The sequence below is a fragment of the Pholcus phalangioides genome, unplaced genomic scaffold (assembly GCF_987345545.1).
Source record: "Pholcus phalangioides strain wild (caught in Gottingen) unplaced genomic scaffold, Ppha-v1.0 ptg000015l_1, whole genome shotgun sequence".
In the NCBI taxonomy this organism is placed as follows: domain Eukaryota; kingdom Metazoa; phylum Arthropoda; class Arachnida; order Araneae; family Pholcidae; genus Pholcus; species Pholcus phalangioides.
Window position 1 is genome coordinate 70034716 of NW_028301608.1, and position 21125 is coordinate 70055840.

General features: G+C 38.9%; 1 protein-coding gene across 2 annotated transcripts in view; it reads right to left on the reverse strand.

The window, feature by feature from the left end:
* Positions 1-20267, reverse strand: part of LOC149076624 (fatty-acid amide hydrolase 2-like) — a 30597-nt gene extending 10330 nt beyond the window's left edge. Inside the window, exons 1-7 of one of the 2 annotated variants that reach the window (XM_089244242.1) lie at positions 19901-20267; positions 10765-10964; positions 3965-4184; positions 3597-3806; positions 902-1021; positions 572-726; positions 317-415 (exon numbers count right to left, since the gene is read on the reverse strand). In XM_089244242.1, the coding sequence (XP_089100368.1) occupies positions 317-415; positions 572-726; positions 902-1021; positions 3597-3806; positions 3965-4184; positions 10765-10950 (990 nt within the window). In that variant the 5' untranslated portion in view covers positions 10951-10964; positions 19901-20267. Of the gene's footprint in view, positions 1-316; positions 416-571; positions 727-901; positions 1022-3596; positions 3807-3964; positions 4185-4847; positions 4989-10764; positions 10965-19900 lie in introns of those variants that run through there. The other variant, XM_089244243.1, reaches the window with a different exon arrangement.
* Positions 20268-21125: the final 858 nt, after the last annotated feature.

Genomic DNA, 21125 nt, shown 5'->3' on the forward strand with positions numbered 1-21125 from the left:
ATTTACAGATTAAAATCTTGTGCCCCAATTTTCTTTAGGAAAAAGAGTTCACATTTCAATTACGGTACTGATACGCCAGATGAAGTGTGAAAGTTCTCAACTTTTTATAGTTTAAACGCTAATCATTTTCCGAGAAACTATGTTGGCTCTTTTTGAATCGGTCACATTTTTCACAAAAAAGGTCTCACATTTTAAAACAAAAACTGTTTATTTGAGGGCTCCCCCCCCCCACCACAACCTTCTAAACTTTTGCCATCTTTCTTTCGAATCACCCTGCGTACCATGTACTCGGAAAGAGCATTAACGAGTGCGATACCTTCTGTTGTGCCTGAAGAATTTCTCTGTCTACATTAGGTACGGCCGGATTTCCGCCTTCGTCCTCGATGTAGTATATCTTGATGGTGGAGAAGTTTACCTACGAATGGCAAATAATATAAGCTTGTGTAACAGTTAACAAAAAAAAGTAAACGCATGCAATCTGCTTATATATATTCGTGTTTCTTTTCTGCATAAATCGTGGTCGGCACTAATAAATAAAATTATAGAAAATTGGTATAGGAGAAGATCATACTGGAAAATCTATTTTTATGTGAGAGCACCTCGGGTCTAAGAGAATTTTCATAGCCAGTGGGAGATCTTCGGCGTATCTGCACATGGGTCCGGCGCAGACATACCACATAAACTCCTCGGTCGTGTAGGGAAATGTACCTGCATTTGATACGATCCCTAGAAATGTAAAAATTTTGAAAGTAGCCGCAGCTGTGCTAAAAAAACGAAACTACGGCAACATTAAAAAATCCGTCGTAAAAGTCACTTATATACAAAAGGCCGAGTACCAAGAAGAATATCAAATTCACTGATTTCAGGAATGAATAGTTTTTTAGCGTTTTTTTCTAATTACCGTTAGTGGGCTTGTGACTGAAAATTCCTGTGCAAAAAGCCGGGAACCTGAGGCTTCCAATTAAGTCGTTCCCTACTCCGAGAACCGAACCAGCAGCGCTGATGAGTGCCGCTTCTCCTCCTATTTGAAGCAAAAAAAAAAACCAGATCCAAGCAGTAATTAAAAAAACGCGAAATTAACGTAATATGTAACATAATATGATATATATTATCATAAAAAACATCATTAAAAATAAACCCGAGTTCGGGTCCCAGTAGGGACAGAGATGAAAATTTTTCCAAAAAAAAAATCAGTATCTCTACAAAATTAACCAGTTTTCTTTCTCAAAATAAACATCATATTTCAATTTTAACTGGTCAGTCTCTAAACTCCATTGCAAAAGAAAAGGGTTTTTCAATGTAAAAAATAGCACGTTTTGGTTTTCTCGATACCAATAGCAATTTTTCTTCCCGTAAAAATGTATTGTTTCGCAAGTGAAATCTTATGAAATTTCATCTCGTTATTCTAAATAAGCCAGGGCCAAATTAAAATGTTTGAAGGCCCAAAGCACTTGAATGATTTTGGTGCCCCCCCCCCCCCGTCACTAAAAAATATATATTACTCGATATCGAATCTATAAAGGAAAAAAATAACATTAAATGAAATTTTATACCTTAGAAGTAACTAATCTAAGGCAGAAATATGATTTGAATATTTTGGACGTAGAAAAAAAAGGGGGAAGGGAGGCTTTCTAATTGCAAATCATTAATGGTATCTCTTGGATCTTTTTTTTTTTTAAGACATCTTTGAAAGTTTTTGGAATTATTCTTTCTCATTTCCCAAAAAGACAGACTTTAAATTTTTAGACTTTCAAAATATTTTAAAAACATTTAAAGATATTTCCTCCTATCGACTGCTTGCTAGGATTTCACAAAGTGGCTTCAAACGCCACCACTGACGCAAACACTTGGTTTGCCGATATTACATTATTTTTGGTAAACCATAATCATTGAGTACCTATTCTTTCAGATGCATTTTCGAGTTGGAATCTGTTGGCATTTCTCTTACTTCTACGGTAGATCGAACTAAAACATCTCTTCTTACCTATATTCTAGGAATTCTAAATTAAACCACAAAAGGGTTTCTCTAGGTTGAGTAGCCTATGCAGAAGCAAAACAGAAAAAAAAATTTACCGCAAAATTCCAAACTACGAGCGTACAGGAGACTGAACGATTCGCAGAGAAACCCATGGTTTGTTTTATAAACATCATCCTCACGCCTTTCTAAGATATTCGCAAGATCTGTCCAGGCAATTTGTTTGTAGACATCGAAGAACCTAGTCGTGCACAATCAGAGGCTAGCTTTCTAACCACTGGACTACCAAGCGACAATGTTTGATGCATTTCATCTGTCTGGGAACACAGCAGCGAGTTTTCGGAGTTATTTTACTGGTGCGACTTATACGCCTGAGAGGCGCCGAAACTGTCGCGCACGGGAAATAATAATTAACCATAAGATAAAACCCCTGAAACCATGTAGTCGATCCGCGAATAATTCAAAGATTTGAGCATTTTTAAGTTCACATCCTTATTTTGTAGAACTTGGCCCTTATACTCTTAAATTTGTCATTTTTGTATTGATTTAGGATTATATATTGGTTGGGAATGATAATTTGTTTTTTTAATGCGTGGGTCTCACTCGGACACAACCCAAGGATCTCGTGACAAGTAGATCTGTTTACAATTTGCGAGAGTTAGTATGCAAATTGGTAGACAGGAATTTTTAGCTGGTAAAGAGGGCCCCCCCCCCCCAGAAAAGTAAGTTTGTCAAAGGGTCCCCTCTCCATGATGCTAATAAAATAGCTCAAGCTAACTTTATAGCAATTGCACGAAATTTCATTCCAAAAACTCAGCATTAATGTGATCTCTAGTTTCCAATAATATCCGTCTTTCTGCATTTGTGCCATTATTTTGATATCTTCAACTATATAACCAATCGATAATTTTAGGATTTTTTGCCGGGTGCTTGATGCTGAAAAAAAAATTTACATAAAAAAACATTTTGGCAACTTTATGTGGTGTCAATTTTTTTTGATGTGCGTGCTTATTTTGCAGTGCTTATGTGCTTATTTATTAATCCGGCCCTGAATTAAGCCACAGAATATCATCAATGTTTTAAAAGTTTTTCTTACGTAAGCCTTTTTTTCTTTTATTATCATCTATCTATCTTTCTTAAAAGAAAAGCAACGGTTTTCACTTTTTCCTTATCCAGTCGAGATGGACAGAACTTTGTAATAGTTCGTTCACATGCGAATACAACTGTAATTTGTATTAAGACTAACATATTGTCATCCAGAGACACCCAATCGATGTTGTGATGTAAAGGGTGTTGCTTGGAACTAAGTAAATTTTTTGGAGATCAAATAAATTCCGTCTCGTGAATAGAGGGCCTCGGCTGGTGGACTTCGGGCCGGTTGCGTGTCCGGGTGTCCGCGGTGCTTCCTCTCATGCCAGAGGGACCGTACGTGACGACGAACCTACCGAAAGCTTCGTATGGCGGCTATGGTCACCCGGTCGGGGAGCAATTTTCTATTCGATTATCCAGTAGACATGAGATCACTTTATAACATGATTTTTGTTTTTTTAGCAATTGATTGTAAATTGAAATGCATTAAAAGAGGAGAGGTTTTATCTGCATTTTCTTTAAACAATTTTACCGCTGCTGCCTCCGGGAGTCCTTCTGGTGTCGTGCGGATTCCTAGTGAGCCCGTAGATGCTGTTGAAACTCTCGATGTTCATGCCGAATTCCGGAGAATTTGTCGTTAGGAGACAGATCGCGCCTGCGTTTTTCATTTGAGCAACGACTTGAGCGTCTTCGTGAGCTTTTACATCTTTAAACACCGTCGAACCTGCATTGCACACTAGACCTGCGACAAAAAAAAAGAAAACATCATGAGAGTTCTGTGATGAATTTTATGACCGATAATAAAGTTAATTCCTTTGGTCACATACACGTTTACTTAAAATAGCCTTCCCCCCCCCCTCCCTCCAAAAAAAAAAAAATTCCAAAAACATGTAGGCTTACCTTTCACGCCGAATAAGAGTTTGAAGCTGACTGGAACCCCAAGCAGCGGCTTCTCGGTGGCCATCACCAAAGAAGTTTTCACCTTTGACTGCACGAAGAGGTCTACGGCACGAGCCTCCGATAAAGCTTCCTCGAACCGTTCCTCGGCAACAGCATTAATGTAAGGATTAACTTCTCGAATCCTTTGTATGAAGCATTTGACCACATCCTCACTGAGCAGCTGCGAACATGGAAAAGAAACTTTTAATTTCCTTCCATACTTTTGAGATTTACTGTTTGAGAAATGAGTTCAATTAACGCATCTGAAAATTTGGAACAGATTGCACTCTGTATTATGACTGCCAATTTTTTGTTCACATTTCGAGAAATTCAATCCGTTTACATAAGTTTACATTGTTCAATAAGAAAGGCTGAATTATCTAGATTTTCATATGGGTTGATATGAAGTTTGTTTTCTTCCCCCCCCCCCTCCCCAATAACCATTTAGTACAAATAAGAAACCTTCGGTCAATAAATAAGTTGTTAACGTGTAGCATTATTTTTATTGTAAACGGGTGTGACCCTACTGCAACATTGATTCTAATCATCCCACTAATGTAAACATCCCAAAATGCCGTGATCGGATTTTATTCATAATCTTACGAATTTTGTGCTCCATAGATATTCATTGCGCTGTGAATCTAAGTCAATAACCACAGGCCCGTGTAAATGACAAGTCCAAGGAAACAAAGATAAAACAGTTAATTAATCTTTAATTATTAGGCTACGATAAATAAGGGCATTAAATATACGATTTACAAATAGAAGCTAGGATAGTGCATTACATAATTTAAATTTACATGGAGAGTGATAAATGGTTCGTAAAGTCGGAAGTGTGACTTACCCCAAATCCGGTGAAGATCAACTTCACTTCTTCGTTGTTGCCCATCTCACGCTTATCTTGTGGACTTCCACAACCTCTCTCTATCTCACTCACTCAGTCTCTGTCAATCTCTCTGTATATATCTCTCTCTGTGTCCCTCAAACTTCATATATATATTTTCCTTTGGCTATCCGCCTACTCCTACCTATATTCCATAAACTTCATCTCATTCGCTAATTCCGATTTTCTTTCCTAAATTTTCTTTACCGAACTTCTCTTCACTTTACATTATTGGATAACATTTTCCTATGGACATGCGTTTCATTGGCTACTGCTATCCCTTTGGTTCGGTTGACGTTCCTGTGGGAACTATTCCCGGAATCCGCAAAACTCCTTTCACCTAATACCATCTGCTCTAACCCTGGACTTTCTCACGCTTTTACGTGTATACAAAATTCTGACCAGCTGCAAATATCATTGAAATATGAGCGCGGCCGCTGAATTTTATTACCATATTCTTCTTATACAACTTATACCGATTTCTTTCATAGTGTCCTGCACCCTTTATGCGATTCATTTCAGTCCCCATATTTATAGATCTGTTTATCGCTACTTTTTATACTACTTCTTCGATTCTGTATTTCCTTACGTGCTACGCGCCAAATTTATAGGTTTCTTTCATGATCCATATTCTTTGGGACTCTAACTTCTAACACCTGGATAACACCTGGCTGGTATGGCTTTGAATATTATTTCCGAATAAAATGTCCGTGCTAAAGTCTCGGACTTGGTGTCAGGTAACGCTACTGCTTCAATAAATTTACTAAAATTATCCATCATCACCAATATGTATCTATTACCGTGCGAAGTTATGTGAAAAGGACCCATTATATCAACCGACACTAATTGAAATGGCTCCGTAGGGATAAAATTACGTTGTAATGAAGCCTTTTTACGTGGGTCATGACTACGCCTTTCTAAACAAATACGACAAGTATTGACATGAATCTGACAGTCTCTGTAATAGCCGGGCCAAAAATACTGACTCCTGAGGCGCTGAAAAGTTTTGTCAAATCCCATGTGACTGCTTAAATTGTCGTGTATTTCCGTTAATATTTCATTACGCAAAACTAGGGGTATTACAACCTGTTCGATATAATCATCCCTGATGGGACGAATATCTTTAGATGCATAATGACATAACAGACCATTTTTCATGAAATAAGCGTCACCCATCTTTTTTACTGGTTCCGCGTTTTGCCCAGTTAACATGTCAATAATAGGTTTTAATTGAGCATCGCGTCTTTGCTGTTCACGGATTCGTTGTTCTAATGATGAATGGTCGGTCGTTACAGTATTTATAGCACGGCTCAGACAATCTGGTGCTTGATTCGACTGTCCAGCAACGTGCTCGACTTGAAAATCATATTCAGCTAAATTCAAACACCATCTGGTTAACCGAGGGTTTTTTGTCTTAAGCGAAATTAGGTATTGGAGTGGTCGATGATCGCTCTTTACCCGAAATCGTCTCCCAATTAAATAGGGCCTAAAATAGTTTATCCCCTCCATGATAGCAAGTAATTCTTGCTCCACTGCTGGATAATTTTGTTCCGCGGGTTTAAATTTACGGGACATGTACGCTATGGGGTGATTACCTCCATCATACTCTTGATACAAACAACACCCAATTCCTATTTTGCTGGCATCCGCGGACATAATAAATTCCTTGGTAAAGTCGGGAAATGCCAGTACGGGTGGGTTTCGTAGCGCTTGCTGAAGATATTTAAAAGCTTCTTGCTGCCTTTGGCCCCATGTAAAGTTTACATTTTTCTTAGTTGATTCAGTAAGGGGTTTGGCAGTGTCAGAGTAAAATGGTATGAACTTCTTAAAAAAATTACACATGCCCAGGAAACGTCGAACTTCCTTTACCGTCCGTGGTTGCGGAAATTCGTCGATAGCTTTAACATTATCCGTGTGGGGACGAATTCCATTTTGCGAAATTATATGACCTAAATATTTAATCTCGGTTTGAAAGAATTTACATTTCTTCGGTGCAAGCTTTAAATTGTGCTTCTCGAGTAATTTAAATACTCTGACCAATTTCTGTAAATGTGACTCAAGATCCGGACTAGCTATTAATATATCGTCAATGAAACAATGTATATAATCATCATTTAATTCTGATAGAAGACTATTAGCCAATTTTTGGAAAGCCACAGCACTATTCTTCATCCCCATCGGCAAACAATTGAATTGGAAACAGCCCTCCTCATTACGGAAGGAAACTAGGGGGTCTATCCTCTTCGGCGAGTTCAAGCTGATAATATGCACTACAAAGATCCAGGCTGCTAAAATATTTGGCTCCCTTTAATTGTGCCAAAATGTCCTGGATTAAAGGTAATGCATACTCATCCGATTTGATTGCCTCATTTGTCCGTCTAAGATCGACAACCATGCGATACGTATTTTGTTCCCGTTTTCTCACCATGATTGTCGGTGCGGGGTGAGAACTGACACAAGGCTCAATTATTTTACTCTGCAACATGTCGTTAATTTGTTTCCTCATCTCTCCTCGTAAGTGATAAGGTGTCCGATATATCGGCGACTTTTTTATTTCCTGATCCGACCACGAGATTTTATATTTTCCAAGAGACGTGCGCCCAATTTCACTGATATCGCGGGCGAAAACATGCGCATAACTCAAAAGCAAAGGGGTTAGTTTCCTTTTGATCCCTGGTGGCAAGTCACCTAAGTCAAAGTCCTGTTCTGTTAATTTATTTAATTTCTTATTCTCCAATGGTATTGGAGGTTCACCTATTTCGTCACAATCGATTACTGAAACTCTTCCCAGCTTCGTACCTTTACTTAGATGTTTATGATGTTGTGACACATTGGCAATTAACACATTAATTTTCCCATGCTCATCGACCTTTCCCACTGAATGGGCCACCCATACTGAATTTGTCATATTCCTATTTCTTGGTGAAACTTCTACCTCATTTCCACATTGAAGTTGTGGAACCTTCACTGATATAATTTTAGACGATCGCGCCGGTAACCACAGTTTTTCGCTCAATGTGATATTTACACTACTACTGCCATTAGGAGTCGCACCTGGTGTACCTACTAATAAGGGGATATTCGTAGACTGATTACGCAAACATCCACTTCCTACATCCAAAATAAACTTTCCCGATTTTATAAAGTCAAAACCTAAAATGACCTTATACTCTTTACTGAGCTCATAGTCGGAAACATATACTTTCTGATTAATTGTAAAAGATCCAACTTCTATAGGTACACTAAAACATGAATTATGGGGCAGTGTTTGTCCCGTGACACCACGAATTTCAATCTTATCATTTAGTATCTCTTGACATTGCGCATTATTTACAATTCTTTGCATGAGAATGGGGTCAATGACACTTATACAAGCCCCGGAATCCACGAGAGCGGGGAATTCGAGTGAACCCACTCGTACTATTATAATAGGTAGGTTATGGCCTAAAATTCCCGGTTGGTTAAGGAAGGATACGCAATTTTTGTGTAGTTGGCCTCCCCTACCCAAAAATTGTCACTGCCTCTCCGTTTGCTGACCGTTCCTGCTCCGACTTCTATAATTCCCTCTTCGGGAGGAAAAGTTTGCTCTATTCATTGGAGTAGGCCTCCTCGGAAAAACGCTGACATTCGGACAATGTCGAATGAAGTGTGCGCTTGATCCACATTGAAAACAGGCGCGGTTGCCTTGTTGGGGCGCTCTAGCTAAAAGCCGTGGTGGGTCATTGTATCGTTGGGGAAAGTTACGAGTGTGGGATTGTTGATTATGAATGGGAGCGAAGCTGCTCCTATTGTGAGACCCTTTTACCTCTCTCATCTCCTTGGAGAGTTCCTCAAGTTTAGTACGCTGTTGTACCGACTCATTCATAATTTCGGCCATCATTGATTGCAAAGATGCGAAATCGAAATTTGACTGCGGCTGTTGACTCGAGGCTACATTAACTGTCCCGAATGAACGGCAAAGACCTTCATTATTTTCTATTAACGTAGCGATTTTAATCGCCGTTGCTAGATCTTGGGGATCCTGGTTTAACACACTTTTTTGAATTCGGGGATTAAGTCCCGCTAGAAATTGGGATAATTTTGTGCGATCGGCGAGACGCTCCACTTCCGGGCTAGAAAAATTTGCCCCTTCAAGGAAACCGAAAGCCGCATTCTTGATTCGTGAAGCGAATTCTTTGACGTTCTCATTTGCCTTCTGTTTACAACCCGTGAAATTTTGCAAATGATATGTTAAGGGAAATTCGTTGTGGAAAAACTTCAAAAATTCAGTTTTGAAACGTTCATAATTTGTTTCCGATCTCAGTTCCGGACTGGTGGCAACAAATTCGGCAGCGCGTCCTTTCAATTTTGATTTCAGGACAATTAATTTTTCATTATCCTGCCAGTCTGCTAATTTTGCGGTATCCTCTAGGGATTCAATGAAATATTCGGCCGAAAACGACGGTTCTGAACCGGAAAAATTTGCGATTAGCCCTAAATAGCCAGTGATTGTGTTAACCTTCACTTGGGGTGCTTCACCCGATGAATGCACCACACTACTACCACCGTGATTAGGCATTGTAATATACCGCTTATGAAAAGTTATTGAATATTAATATGAAATTACGTTATATATTAATGCAACCTTGGACTCACATTGACACGGTACTGGTCTGAGGCACCATTGTTAGCGGGCGCATGTTTGTTATTAATTTTATTGTAAACGGGTGTGACCCTACTGCAACATTGATTCTAATCATCCCACTAATGTAAACATCCCAAAATGCCGTGATCGAATTTTATTCATAATCTTACGAATTTTGTGCTCCATAGATATTCATTGCGCTGTGAATCTAAGTCAATAACCACAGGCCCGTGTAAATGACAAGTCCAAGGAAACAAAGATAAAACAGTTAATTAATCTTTAATTATTAGGCTACGATAAATAAGGGCATTAAATATACGATTTACAAATAGAAGCTAGGATAGTGCATTACATAATTTAAATTTACATGGAGAGTGATAAATGGTTCGTAAAGTCGGAAGTGTGACTTACCCCAAATCCGGTGAAGATCAACTTCACTTCTTCGTTGTTGCCCATCTCACGCTTATCTTGTGGACTTCCACAACCTCTCTTTATCTCACTCACTCAGTCTCTGTCAATCTCTCTGTGTATATCCCTCTGTGTCCCTCAAACTTCATATATATATTTTTCTTTGGCTATCCGCCTACTCCTACCTATATTCCATAAACTTCATCTCATTCGCTAATTCCGATTTTCTTTCCTAAATTTTCTTTACCGAACTTCTCTTCACTTTACATTATTGGATAACATTTTCCTATGGACATGCGTTTCATTGGCTACTGCTATCCCTTTGGTTCGGTTGACGTTCCTGTGGGAACTATTCCCGGAATCCGCAAAACTCCTTTCACCTAATACCATCTGCTCTAACCCTGGACTTTCTCACGCTTTTACATGTATACAAAATTCTGACCAGCTGCAAATATCATTGAAATATGAGCGCGGCCGCTGAATTTTATTACCATATTCTTCTTATACAACTTATACCGATTTCTTTCATAATGTCCTGCACCCTTTATACGATTCATTTCAGTCCCCATATTTATAGATCTGTTTATCGCTACTTTTTATACTACTTCTTCGATTCTGTATTTCCTTACGTGCTACGCGCCAAATTTATAGGTTTCTTTCATGATCCATATTCTTTGGGACTCTAACTTCTAACACCTGGATAACACCTGGCTGGTATGGCTTTGAAATACATAATTTCAAAGTCCATCCTTTCATACCTTTATTCCTCGAACGATACTATTATTTAACTTTGCTAATTCCTTTACAGTGTAACAAAGTTATAATATAATTCGAATCTCAACTCACTTTTCCTTCTCTTATCTGAGAAGCGATTTTCGAAGCTGACATGCTCAGCAACGGGTTCGTCGCCGGTGGAATGCGATGCTTTCTTCCAATTTGGATTAGATATAAGATCAAGTGCGTAAGTCCTTGCACAAATTTCGCGCCACCGGCCAGCAAATACCATTTCACTGTTCCAAACATTGATCCCATTTCACAAAGTTGAGCTGAAATGGGAAAAATAGTGGTAAGAGTACTATATGTTACTGCATCACTCCTCTTTTAAATTTTCACTTTCAAAAACAGCCTAATCCGAGTATTGAATTCCTACGGAAAAAGTCAAATGTCGATTGATTATCTTTTTCTTCAATTGTTCTTTGGTGTGTGATCTCACTTCAGTGATATAATAGCGCGTTATAACTTCTCCACGTTCTTTTTTTTTTCTTTTTGTTAATTTCACCAAATAGAATTTTCACGCCACACTGTGCAGCATTAATTCAAGTTTATATTACTATTATAAATAAGAATTGACGTCAGCTGCTTCAGATACTCAGACAAGATGAACAGGAAAAATCAACGATGTCAAAAGAGGTCGTGCTAGAAAATTCTTAAAAATTAGGACACCCGGGGCACCAACCCTCATTATAACCGTAAGAATTGCAGTTGATCCTTAATGGAACATTAAATACCAATTTGAATTCGATTAAAATATATATTTACTCCATAAATCATTTCCTTTTCAAAGCCTTCTAAGTAAAACACATAATACATTTAAAAAAAAATCTGCTTTTCTTTTTCCTTTCGGTGTCTGAAATTACTTCTCGGGGGGGGGGGGGGAGTGGATTTGCATACTGAAATACAATTTACGTTAAATGCCGTTAATTATGAATAGCGTGACAAATTTTCTTTCACTTTTGTACAATTTCTTACATCGTGTGTGTATGTATCTTACATTAAGACGATAATACGATCTAACCCAGGGGCTCTCAAACTGTGAGCCGTGGCGTCCTGGTGCCCCACACACCTTTGTCAGGAGTGTTGCGGAGCGATGACTCGACAAAGGTTTTTCGAAGAAATACTTTGTTAAGCTGCTCTGGGGAGCCACAAATAAGTGTTGATTAGGGGTGCCGCGAGTAGAAAAAGTTTAAGAACCCTGATCTCTCTAACCCAGTGTTTCCCATAGGGGTCAATATCACCCCCTGGTGGGCGATGGAAAGGGCCAAGGGGGCGATAGAAGCCACGGGTATAACATAGGATCCTACAGGTTCGCTTGAGTAGGGGGGCGATAAGATAAAAAAATTTCTGAAAAAGGGGGCGATGGAGCAAAAAGTTAGGGAAACTATGCTCTAGTCCATAGTTTCCCAAACTTTTTGTTCCATCGCCCCCTTCTTCAGATAAATTTTTCCCTCATCACCCCCCAAATCAAGCGAACCCATAGGATCCTATGTTATACCCGTGGCTTCTATCGCCCCCTTGGCCCTTTCCATCGCCCACCAGGGGGCGATATTGTCCACTTTGGGAAACATTGCTCTAGTCGATCATTTCGCAAATCACTGCGATTGAAAAACGCAAATTAAATGAAGTACGTATTTGTAGAAAAAATTCTATACATCTGGCGTCGAAGGGAGAATAAAGATTTGTTCGAACTTTGCCGGATTTTCGATCTGTTAGCAATGAGTATAATTCTGTTACCGAGTGCGGTATGTTGGTTATACGCAGTGGCGTCGGAGCCGGGGGTGCTGTGGGTGCTCGAGCACCCACGGAAGTTTGTAGAACGGGTTCGAGCACCCACAGAATTGATTCAAAAATCGAAATTTCCTTCATGAATCTCAAGACGGACACCCACAGGTTCGAAACACTTCCGACGTCCCTAATTATACGTGGAGATAAAAGAGAAATTTTTCTAACAAATTTCAGTTTTCTGCATAATGTCTGGTTAATGAATGTAAATAAACCGTCTGAAATGTGTGTGTGTGTGTGTGTGTGTGTGTGTGGATGGAATAATTGATTTATAGTAGTATTTATGATAATTTTTGTGTGTGTGCGGGTGTGCGCGCAATAGTACACTTAATCAATGTGTACTATTGATTACTACTAAGTGTCAAGAGGGCGCGGTAGCCCAGGTCGATAAGATACTCGCCTAAAGTACCGAAGCATGTTTAGAGGTGTCGCGAGTTCGATACCCAATTCGTCCTGGTCAGAAACTTTCCTGACAAGGGATACAACAGAAATGGCAACATGACCACAGAAAAGATCGTTACCACAGGGGGATCCCACATCGAGGGATTAGCGCACCTACCTCTCGATGAGTATAAAAACAGTCTGCCGTTCGAAATCGGTAATAAATTGTAGGTTCCAGTCTAATTAGCCCTCGTGTGCAGAAAATTACCGTGGTGCGACAAAAATGATCAAATGATCAATAAGTGTCAAGTGATGTAAATTTTTCCGATTCTCTGTGTGTAATATATCTTGTTTACTCATTATCTCCCGTGGAATACATTGGAAGTGTGTTCATCAATAGACGTGATATTTATTTAACCTTTGCACTATAAGGATGACGGCGTTTCTCTTCTCACTTATCTATTGATCTATTTATCTCCTATTAGAAGCATGCATACGTACAGTATGTTTCGGCGAGGATTATTTATAAACAGTTCACTCACTCACGCGTTATTATCAACGTTCAAAATCACTGTCTCCACGGGTAGTTACATTTCCTCCCAATAGTCGATTGAACGCAAACCGATTTCATTTTCCGGTAATGATTGTTTTATCCACGTCATTTGCTCAAATTTTTCTCTCATTTAATGAACGCAGATTATGATCGAAATATGCAACCGCAGCTTACGAAAGAGAAATGAACATGAAATAGGTATGCATTTGAATGCGGAAAATAATGTGTCTAGGATCTCGTTTCATGACTTCGACCTTGGAAACACACTCATGTTTCTTCTTGTCCTTTCCTTGTTTTGAACAATGTTATTTTTATGCAAAAAATAATAACGATTTTATTTTTCCTTGTTGAGTATTTAAAATACGACGAGCTGCAATCTGCTATCAGTTTCTGCACCTAACTACGTGGTGGCATCTATCTTGATACAAATAAGATAAAAAAGAATCTTTCCTTATTTAGCTTCGAACATCGGAATTGCACTCATGTTCAAAACCAAGATCACTTTTAATCAAGTTGGCTTATGCTTTTCTTGCACACATAGAACTTTCTTTACGTGTCTGTCTTAATTCCAGAATAGGTACCAACTGGCGTACTTTAGAGCAACAATTATAAAACAGAGTTCTGGATAGTAAAAAATAGTGCACTTGAAACTACCCAAACTACACCCGACTACCCCCATTAGCTTCACATCATCTGCGAATTTGCTAACAATCCCATCGATACCCTGATCGAGTTTATCGATAAAAAGCGAAAAAACATAGGACCAAGGACACTTCCTTGGGGAACTCCACTTGTGATGCCTGTCCAATCAGAGAATTCCCCGTTCCCCATAACCCTTTGTGACCTATCTCTTAACCACGATTCTGTCCGATTTAGCAAGGTGCCCCCAATCCCGTGTAAACACGCTTCAATAGTTTACCATGTTGGACCCGATCGAATGCCTTCCGGAAATCAAGATTAACTACATCTATATTTTTGCACTTACCTAAAGCCTTAGTCACGTGATCATAGAAGCAAAGAACCCATTGACTTACTACCCTGACTGATTCTAACCGGTCCTTGAAAATTCTCGCTATCCTTTCTCTCAAAGGATCAAAAGTTGGTTGAATCCACGAAAACAAGTAACTTTTGTTATCAAAATTGCCCGAAGAAAAGTTACAGAGATAACTACCGACACGATGATAACTGGAAGAAAACTCGTCCCCCGCCGAAACATGTTCAACAAGATCCTCGGAACTAGTGAGAACTAAATTCGAAATAGCAGTACCCCTAGTGGTTTCTGATACATGCTGGTACAAAAAATGAACGAGCACTAACTTAAGAAAGCCTCTTTCATACTGATCTCTAGCTGAAAGATTCTCCCAATTGATACTCGGGTAATTGAAATACCCTAATATGACAACCATTTTACGATGCTCACGCATGTAGGAAATTTCATCATGAAGTTTGGCGATGCAGTTTGGATCCCTATAAGTAACTGAGAATACTTGGGAAAAAAGTGTATAGACTGTTTGTGCCAACACTAACACCCAGGAAACCCGCGAAATTACATAAATAAAAGCGAGAAAAATACCGAAGTGGCGATAAACAAAGAACCAGTAGAGATACGAAAATTTAGCAAAAAACAAATTTAATCAGAAATTTTGCAAATTATGCGCAATAACGAATAATATCATTATTTCAGAATAATTTTCAGAACAATTCATTTCCAAATGAAAAATTTAACATTCGTTCACAAAAAAAAAAAGCTCTCGAATAATAGTTCAATTCAAAATAGTGAATAATACACTGAAGAGCCAAAAAAACTGGTACACCTGCCTAGCATCGTGTAGGGCCCCCGCGAGCACGCAGAAGTGCCGCAACACGACGTGGCATGGACTCGACTAATGTCTGAAGTAGTGCTGGAGGTAATTGACACCATGAATCCTGCAGGGCTGTCCATAAATCCGTAGGAGTAAGAGGGGGTGGAGATTTCTTCTGAACAGCACGTTGCAAGGCATCCCAGATATGTTCCATAATGTTCATGTCTGGGGATTTAGGTGACCAGCGGAAGTGTCTAAAGTCAGAAGAGTGTTCCTGGAGCCACTTTGTAGCAATTCTGGACGTGTGGGGTATCGCATTGTCCTGCTGAAATTGTCCAAGTCCGTCGGAATGCACAATGGACATGAATGGGTGCAGTTGATCAGACAGGATGCTTACGTACTTGTCACCTGTCAGAGTCGTATCTAGACGTATCAGGGGTCCCATATCACGCCAACTGCACATGCCCCATACCATCACAGAGCCTCCACCAGCTCGAACAGTCCCCTGTTGACATGTAGGGTCCATGGATTCATGAGGTTGTCTCCATACCCGTACACGTCCATCAGCTCGAAGCAATTGGAACCGAGACTCGTCAGACCAGGCAACGTGTTTCTAGTCCTCAACAGTCCAATGTCGGTGTTGTTGGGCCCAGGCGAGGCGTAAAGCTTTGTGTCGTGCAGTCATCAAGGGTGCACGAGTGGGCCTTCGGCTCCGAAAGCCGATATCGGTGATGTTTCGTTGAATGGTTCGCACGCTGACCCTCGTTGATGGCCCAGCATTGAAATCTGCAGCAATTTGCGGAAGGGTTGCACGTCTGTCACGTTTAATGATTCTCGTCAGTCCCGTTCTTGCATGATCCTTTTCCGGCCGCAGCGATGTCGTAGATTTAATTTTTTACCGGATTCCCGATAATCACGGTACACTCGTGAAATGGTCGTACGTGAAAATCCAAATTTCATCGCTACCTCGGAGATGCTATGTCCCATCTCTCGTGCGCCGACTATAACACCACGTTCAAACTCATTTAAATCTCGATAACCTGCCATTGAAGCAGCAGTAACCGATCTAACAACTATGCCAGACACTTGTTGTGTTATATAGGCGTTGCCGACCGCAGCGCCGTACTCTGATTGGTTCCATATCTCTTTATTTGCATACACATGCAAGTTTGTTGCAATCCAGTTGTTTTTGGCTCTTCAGTTTAGTTCAGATCAAAAATTTCGCATTAAAAAAAACCGGCCGTATTACTGGAAAGTGTTAAAATACTTGGTTGAAATCTAAAACAATTTAAATCTAACCGTTTTCTCACAAAAAAGACCTTAATTTTTTCAACAAACGAGAAATTACATGAGGAATAGTTGCATTTATCATTAACAGATGGTACTGAATATAATAATTAATACACTTCAGCGTCACCTGTCGATGAAATATGTAACTATTTTGGCAATAAAATTTTGACATTTATTAAAATCCTATCTTTTTGTGTAAAAATGTATCGTCTATACTTTTGGAATTATTGAATTTTTTATTGTTTTTATTACTTTGAGAGATCTTTTTATTGGTGGCGGTGGATGAAAGAACAATTGTTGCAAATCAACTCGGTGACTGTTGATTACCGAGTTAATTACCTGACTGCTATGCTAATTCAAGCGTGTTATTGCTTGGTGTGTGTGACGTGCATATAAAATTCATAAACATCAGCGGGGTTATTTTTTCTGAATTTTTAAATTGCACAACACTATCAACTTCAAAGGGATAAGTAATACTGAAAAAGCAGACATTCATTTCATTTACGAATTCATTACGCAGACATGCATGAATATGTCTGCTTTTTCAGTATTACTAAAGTGCGTACGTTACAACTGTTAGAACGGCATCCGCGCCTTTTATTCACTGTGACGCAGATTTGCATACGGTTTCTTCTTCTTCCCCAGATTACATTTGCATGCATGGTGTTTCTTTTCTCCCGATAAATTTCAACAGGAACGCCAATGCAACGTTTGCGGAGTGGCTGTTTCGAAATGTGCTAGCGTGTTTGCTTTTCATGTTAAACCATGTTTTCTTTGATGACAATTGTTTGTATTGGTGTTTACTATCATGTCTTAAAGTTTTTCCCATCTTTTCTGTATCACCCTGTATGCAATTTACAATAATAGAGCTGCCATATTCCGAATTCAGAATCCACGTTTTCAGTTATCAGTGGCTCGGGAACTGCGTGCATGCATATAATATGTAATATGCAGGCTAGAAAACCGCGGGTGTTAAATCTTGTCTAATCCAACCTAAATTATCGAATTTGTGAATCAATATTGTTCAATGCAATACAATATTATTCAGACGTGAAAGATGAAAAAGCATTCATACAATACAGAATGACGTTTTCTTTATATGAAAAAAAGGGATCGTCTTTTATTTTTCTTCCACCTAACTTTTTACAAATGCTTGCACAATTTTTTTTCAGCTTATTTTTTGCGAAACGTATAGAATTAAATTAATTTTTTTGTTAAGCCATATATTAATGAGAAGCACAGATAAAATCAATACAAATATGTATTACCGAATAGCTTTAATTGAGGCATAGCTCGTGGTTTACCTACGGTAATTCTATTTCTCATATACTGTTAGTACGTTCAAGTTTACGTCCTATGTTGTACGTATTTTAGAACGACGAAATATTTTATAAATTTGTGTCTTATAAAATCCTCGACTGGCTCTCCGGGCTGGTTTTTTGTACCTTTGAGTATATACAGTATCATAGGCGTACGCAGAATTTTCTTGGGGGTGGGGGGGGGTTAAATTCCTTTTTTTTTCTTCTCAGGGGGGGGGGTTACGTTTTTTCTTGAAAAATAACACTATAATCTCGGCTTGGGGGGTTAGAACCCCACCTCTACCCTATGCGTGCGCCAAAAAATGTAGAGTATGATATATTCTTTTGCGCTGGTTGTATATACGTGGTGTATAGTATGTACAGTAGTACATAAGGGGCAGAGGTGCAAAAAATTTAATACGATGCATTTGTGCATCAGTAATATATATGCTCAAATGCATCACATTAATTTTTTTTTTCAGTGATGAAGTGTGAAATAAGGTAAAAGTTTTTGGTATGCCTAGGATGGACTCCCGGCAGTGACATAAAGGTGAACACCAGTGCAGTGTTACTTAACTTGTTTTTTGACCCCTTTTGGACTATATTTTCTTCCCATGCTCCCAATATCTTAGTCCATGTCCCCGCGCGACCCTTTCTACTAATTGAATTTTTGGTTCAGTATATTTATAGTGGGCAAAAATTTTATAAATAAAGTTAGTCTCGGCCCTTGAACTAGAGTTCAGTAATCTTCTCTCGTGCACTAGTTGTACGCAGGGCTGTATGGCCTTTCGGACAAAGCGATGTTCTGAGGACCTGTACTTGATAGAAGAGACAGCTTGCGTATTTACACATTCCTACTCTCAAAAAATCATAGTACCAGTTCTCATTGCGTAAGTTACCCTCAGGACATGAGCCCCCTTCCCACCAGGCTATGCTTGAATGGGACATGCGTTCAAGGATGGTTCTATGGGCAATTCTGCAGGATTCTTAAAATGGTCACACTTTTTCCACCATGTTTCACTTGAATACTTTTTAGAGGCATGTGCGACCCCTTCTATCCGGAAAGGAGCTCATCTTTTGACTTGCTTTTCACCTCTTAAAGTATAGGGCCGCAAGAGGGCCATATTTCCTCCCCCATTAAAAATCACTTATTGAGATCATGGGTATTTTATTTGTTACCACGGATTTATTTCATCATGAAACATTTTTCCCCAGCTCTCTGCCCCCCCCCCAAACACCTATGTCATGACTCCCCTTCCATTTTATTTTAACTCGTGACCCCTTAGAATATCCCAGGCCCACAGGGGGGCCATAAGGCCCCAGATTGAGAACCACTGCTCTAGTGAACGGTTGTGAACAGCTCAATAGTTCTCATGAGCATAAAACTACCATGGGAATACAAAAAAATTATCAAAACCACATCTTTTTTTGTTTTGCTTACATATAAAAAAATCATAGAGTTTTTTATGATCAAGTGCTTTATAAATCTGTAAGTATACGTATATTTTCTTTTAAAACGAGCAGAACTCCGATCTATCGCCATTGGGCACTTTAAGCAAGTTATGCCGGATATTGAAGCATCTGCTGTACCTAAGACAGGATTCTAAACAATCACTTTTCAATACTCGATGACAACTCATTTCGAATAAATAAGACCAGAATATGAGCGTACTGTAAATAAATAACGAGCTTGCAAAACGTATATCTCCACAAAATCTCGCTCATTCAGGTTCAGATATTGAAACGAATCGCAAACCTTGATATTAACTCTATACGCTGGAAAAAAAACAGCAAACTAAATTCTAAAGAATAAATATAAAAGTTATATTCTTTTAGAATTTAGTTTGCTGTGTCATATTATATCAGTTATATCGTAAATATTTTAAAGTCAAAAATCTATTGTTGATTTTAAGTTATGTCAGTTCCCCAACGAATGGAGAAGAAAAATTTTCTTCCTAACTAATTAATGGAGTTTCTTCGCTCGTGAGAGAAAGTTACCTTCCAATACATGGAAATTTTGAAAAAATCGAGGGAATAGTTTTCTACTGTAACCAACAGCAATTCCATTTACACAATTACACAACAGTAAACAAACTCACCCGATCGTTGTTTCTCTAGAAGCTCCAGAAATCAAGGATAATAATAAGATGGCTCTCGTGTATTTGCACTGAGTATACGAATATATAGTAACCGACAAATATAATAAACAGATCTGAATCGATGCGATCTGGATTCGATCGAAGTGAATGACGGTTGTGACTCTTCTGATGAAAATTGTTCGCGAGAAGAAGAAAAAAAGCGAGACGAGAGGAAAATGGTGAATTCTCACTTACACGTCATTCTTCTTCTCGCCTTAAGATAGTTTCCTCTCTAGAATTACGGAATCGAGTAGCGTTTTTCGCGGTGGAACTATTTACGAGCTCTTCGGCCTCGCCTCGAAACTGAAGTGAAGGACGACACAATGGCACGAGACACCGAAGGTCGCTTAATCTCGATTATATCAGACCGAACAGACGATAAAAAAGTTAAATACACCTGACAGATATTTCATGTACGTTTCATGTCGTACGTTAACGACGAGTTTTTTTATTCGTGACATCATTTCTTATGTGTATCGGAGTCCTTGGTATAACGAATCTAATGAGAATTTTGTTGCATTTAAAATTTTCGAGAAAAAAATCACAGCATCCGTAGAGTTCTATAAAACCAAACCAATTTGAACTTATCACAAAAATGTGATAAGTTCTAAGAACTTCATTTCCTCATTTCTCTTTCTATACCGTATCCCGCCAATCCATTTTTAATAGTGGATAATGATAGTAGGCCTGCTGGAGTAATTAATAAAGGAAAATTCAATCGCTGTCTTATTAAAAAATTTCATCTGAGAAAATAAATTTGAACTTGATCATAGACATAGATCTTCGGCTTAGTTAGTATGCTCTTGTGATTGTTTCGGGCAAAACCACAGCAAGATTTGCTTCAGGAAATCTGCAGCTTTTGCTCGGAATTGCGAGCTTCGAACAATTTTCGTTCTGATTTGCGAGCTTACCCCGATTTGTTCGGTCACCACTGGCTAACTGGAGACAAAGGTCCCAGCCTGGGCGCCTATGGTCTGTACTTACGTGTATTCCGAATCCGAATGTTCATCAACTGTTTTGGCAAGCGCGAGAATTCATTTTCTCCAAAAAAACTAAAATATAGACTATAGTATATGCTGAGAAGAGAAGTGAGCAAGTAAGACGATTTGAATATACTATATTGGCCATCTTGATCCAAGTCGATTCTAACCTGAAATACACGTATTCAAGGGTTATACGTGTCTTC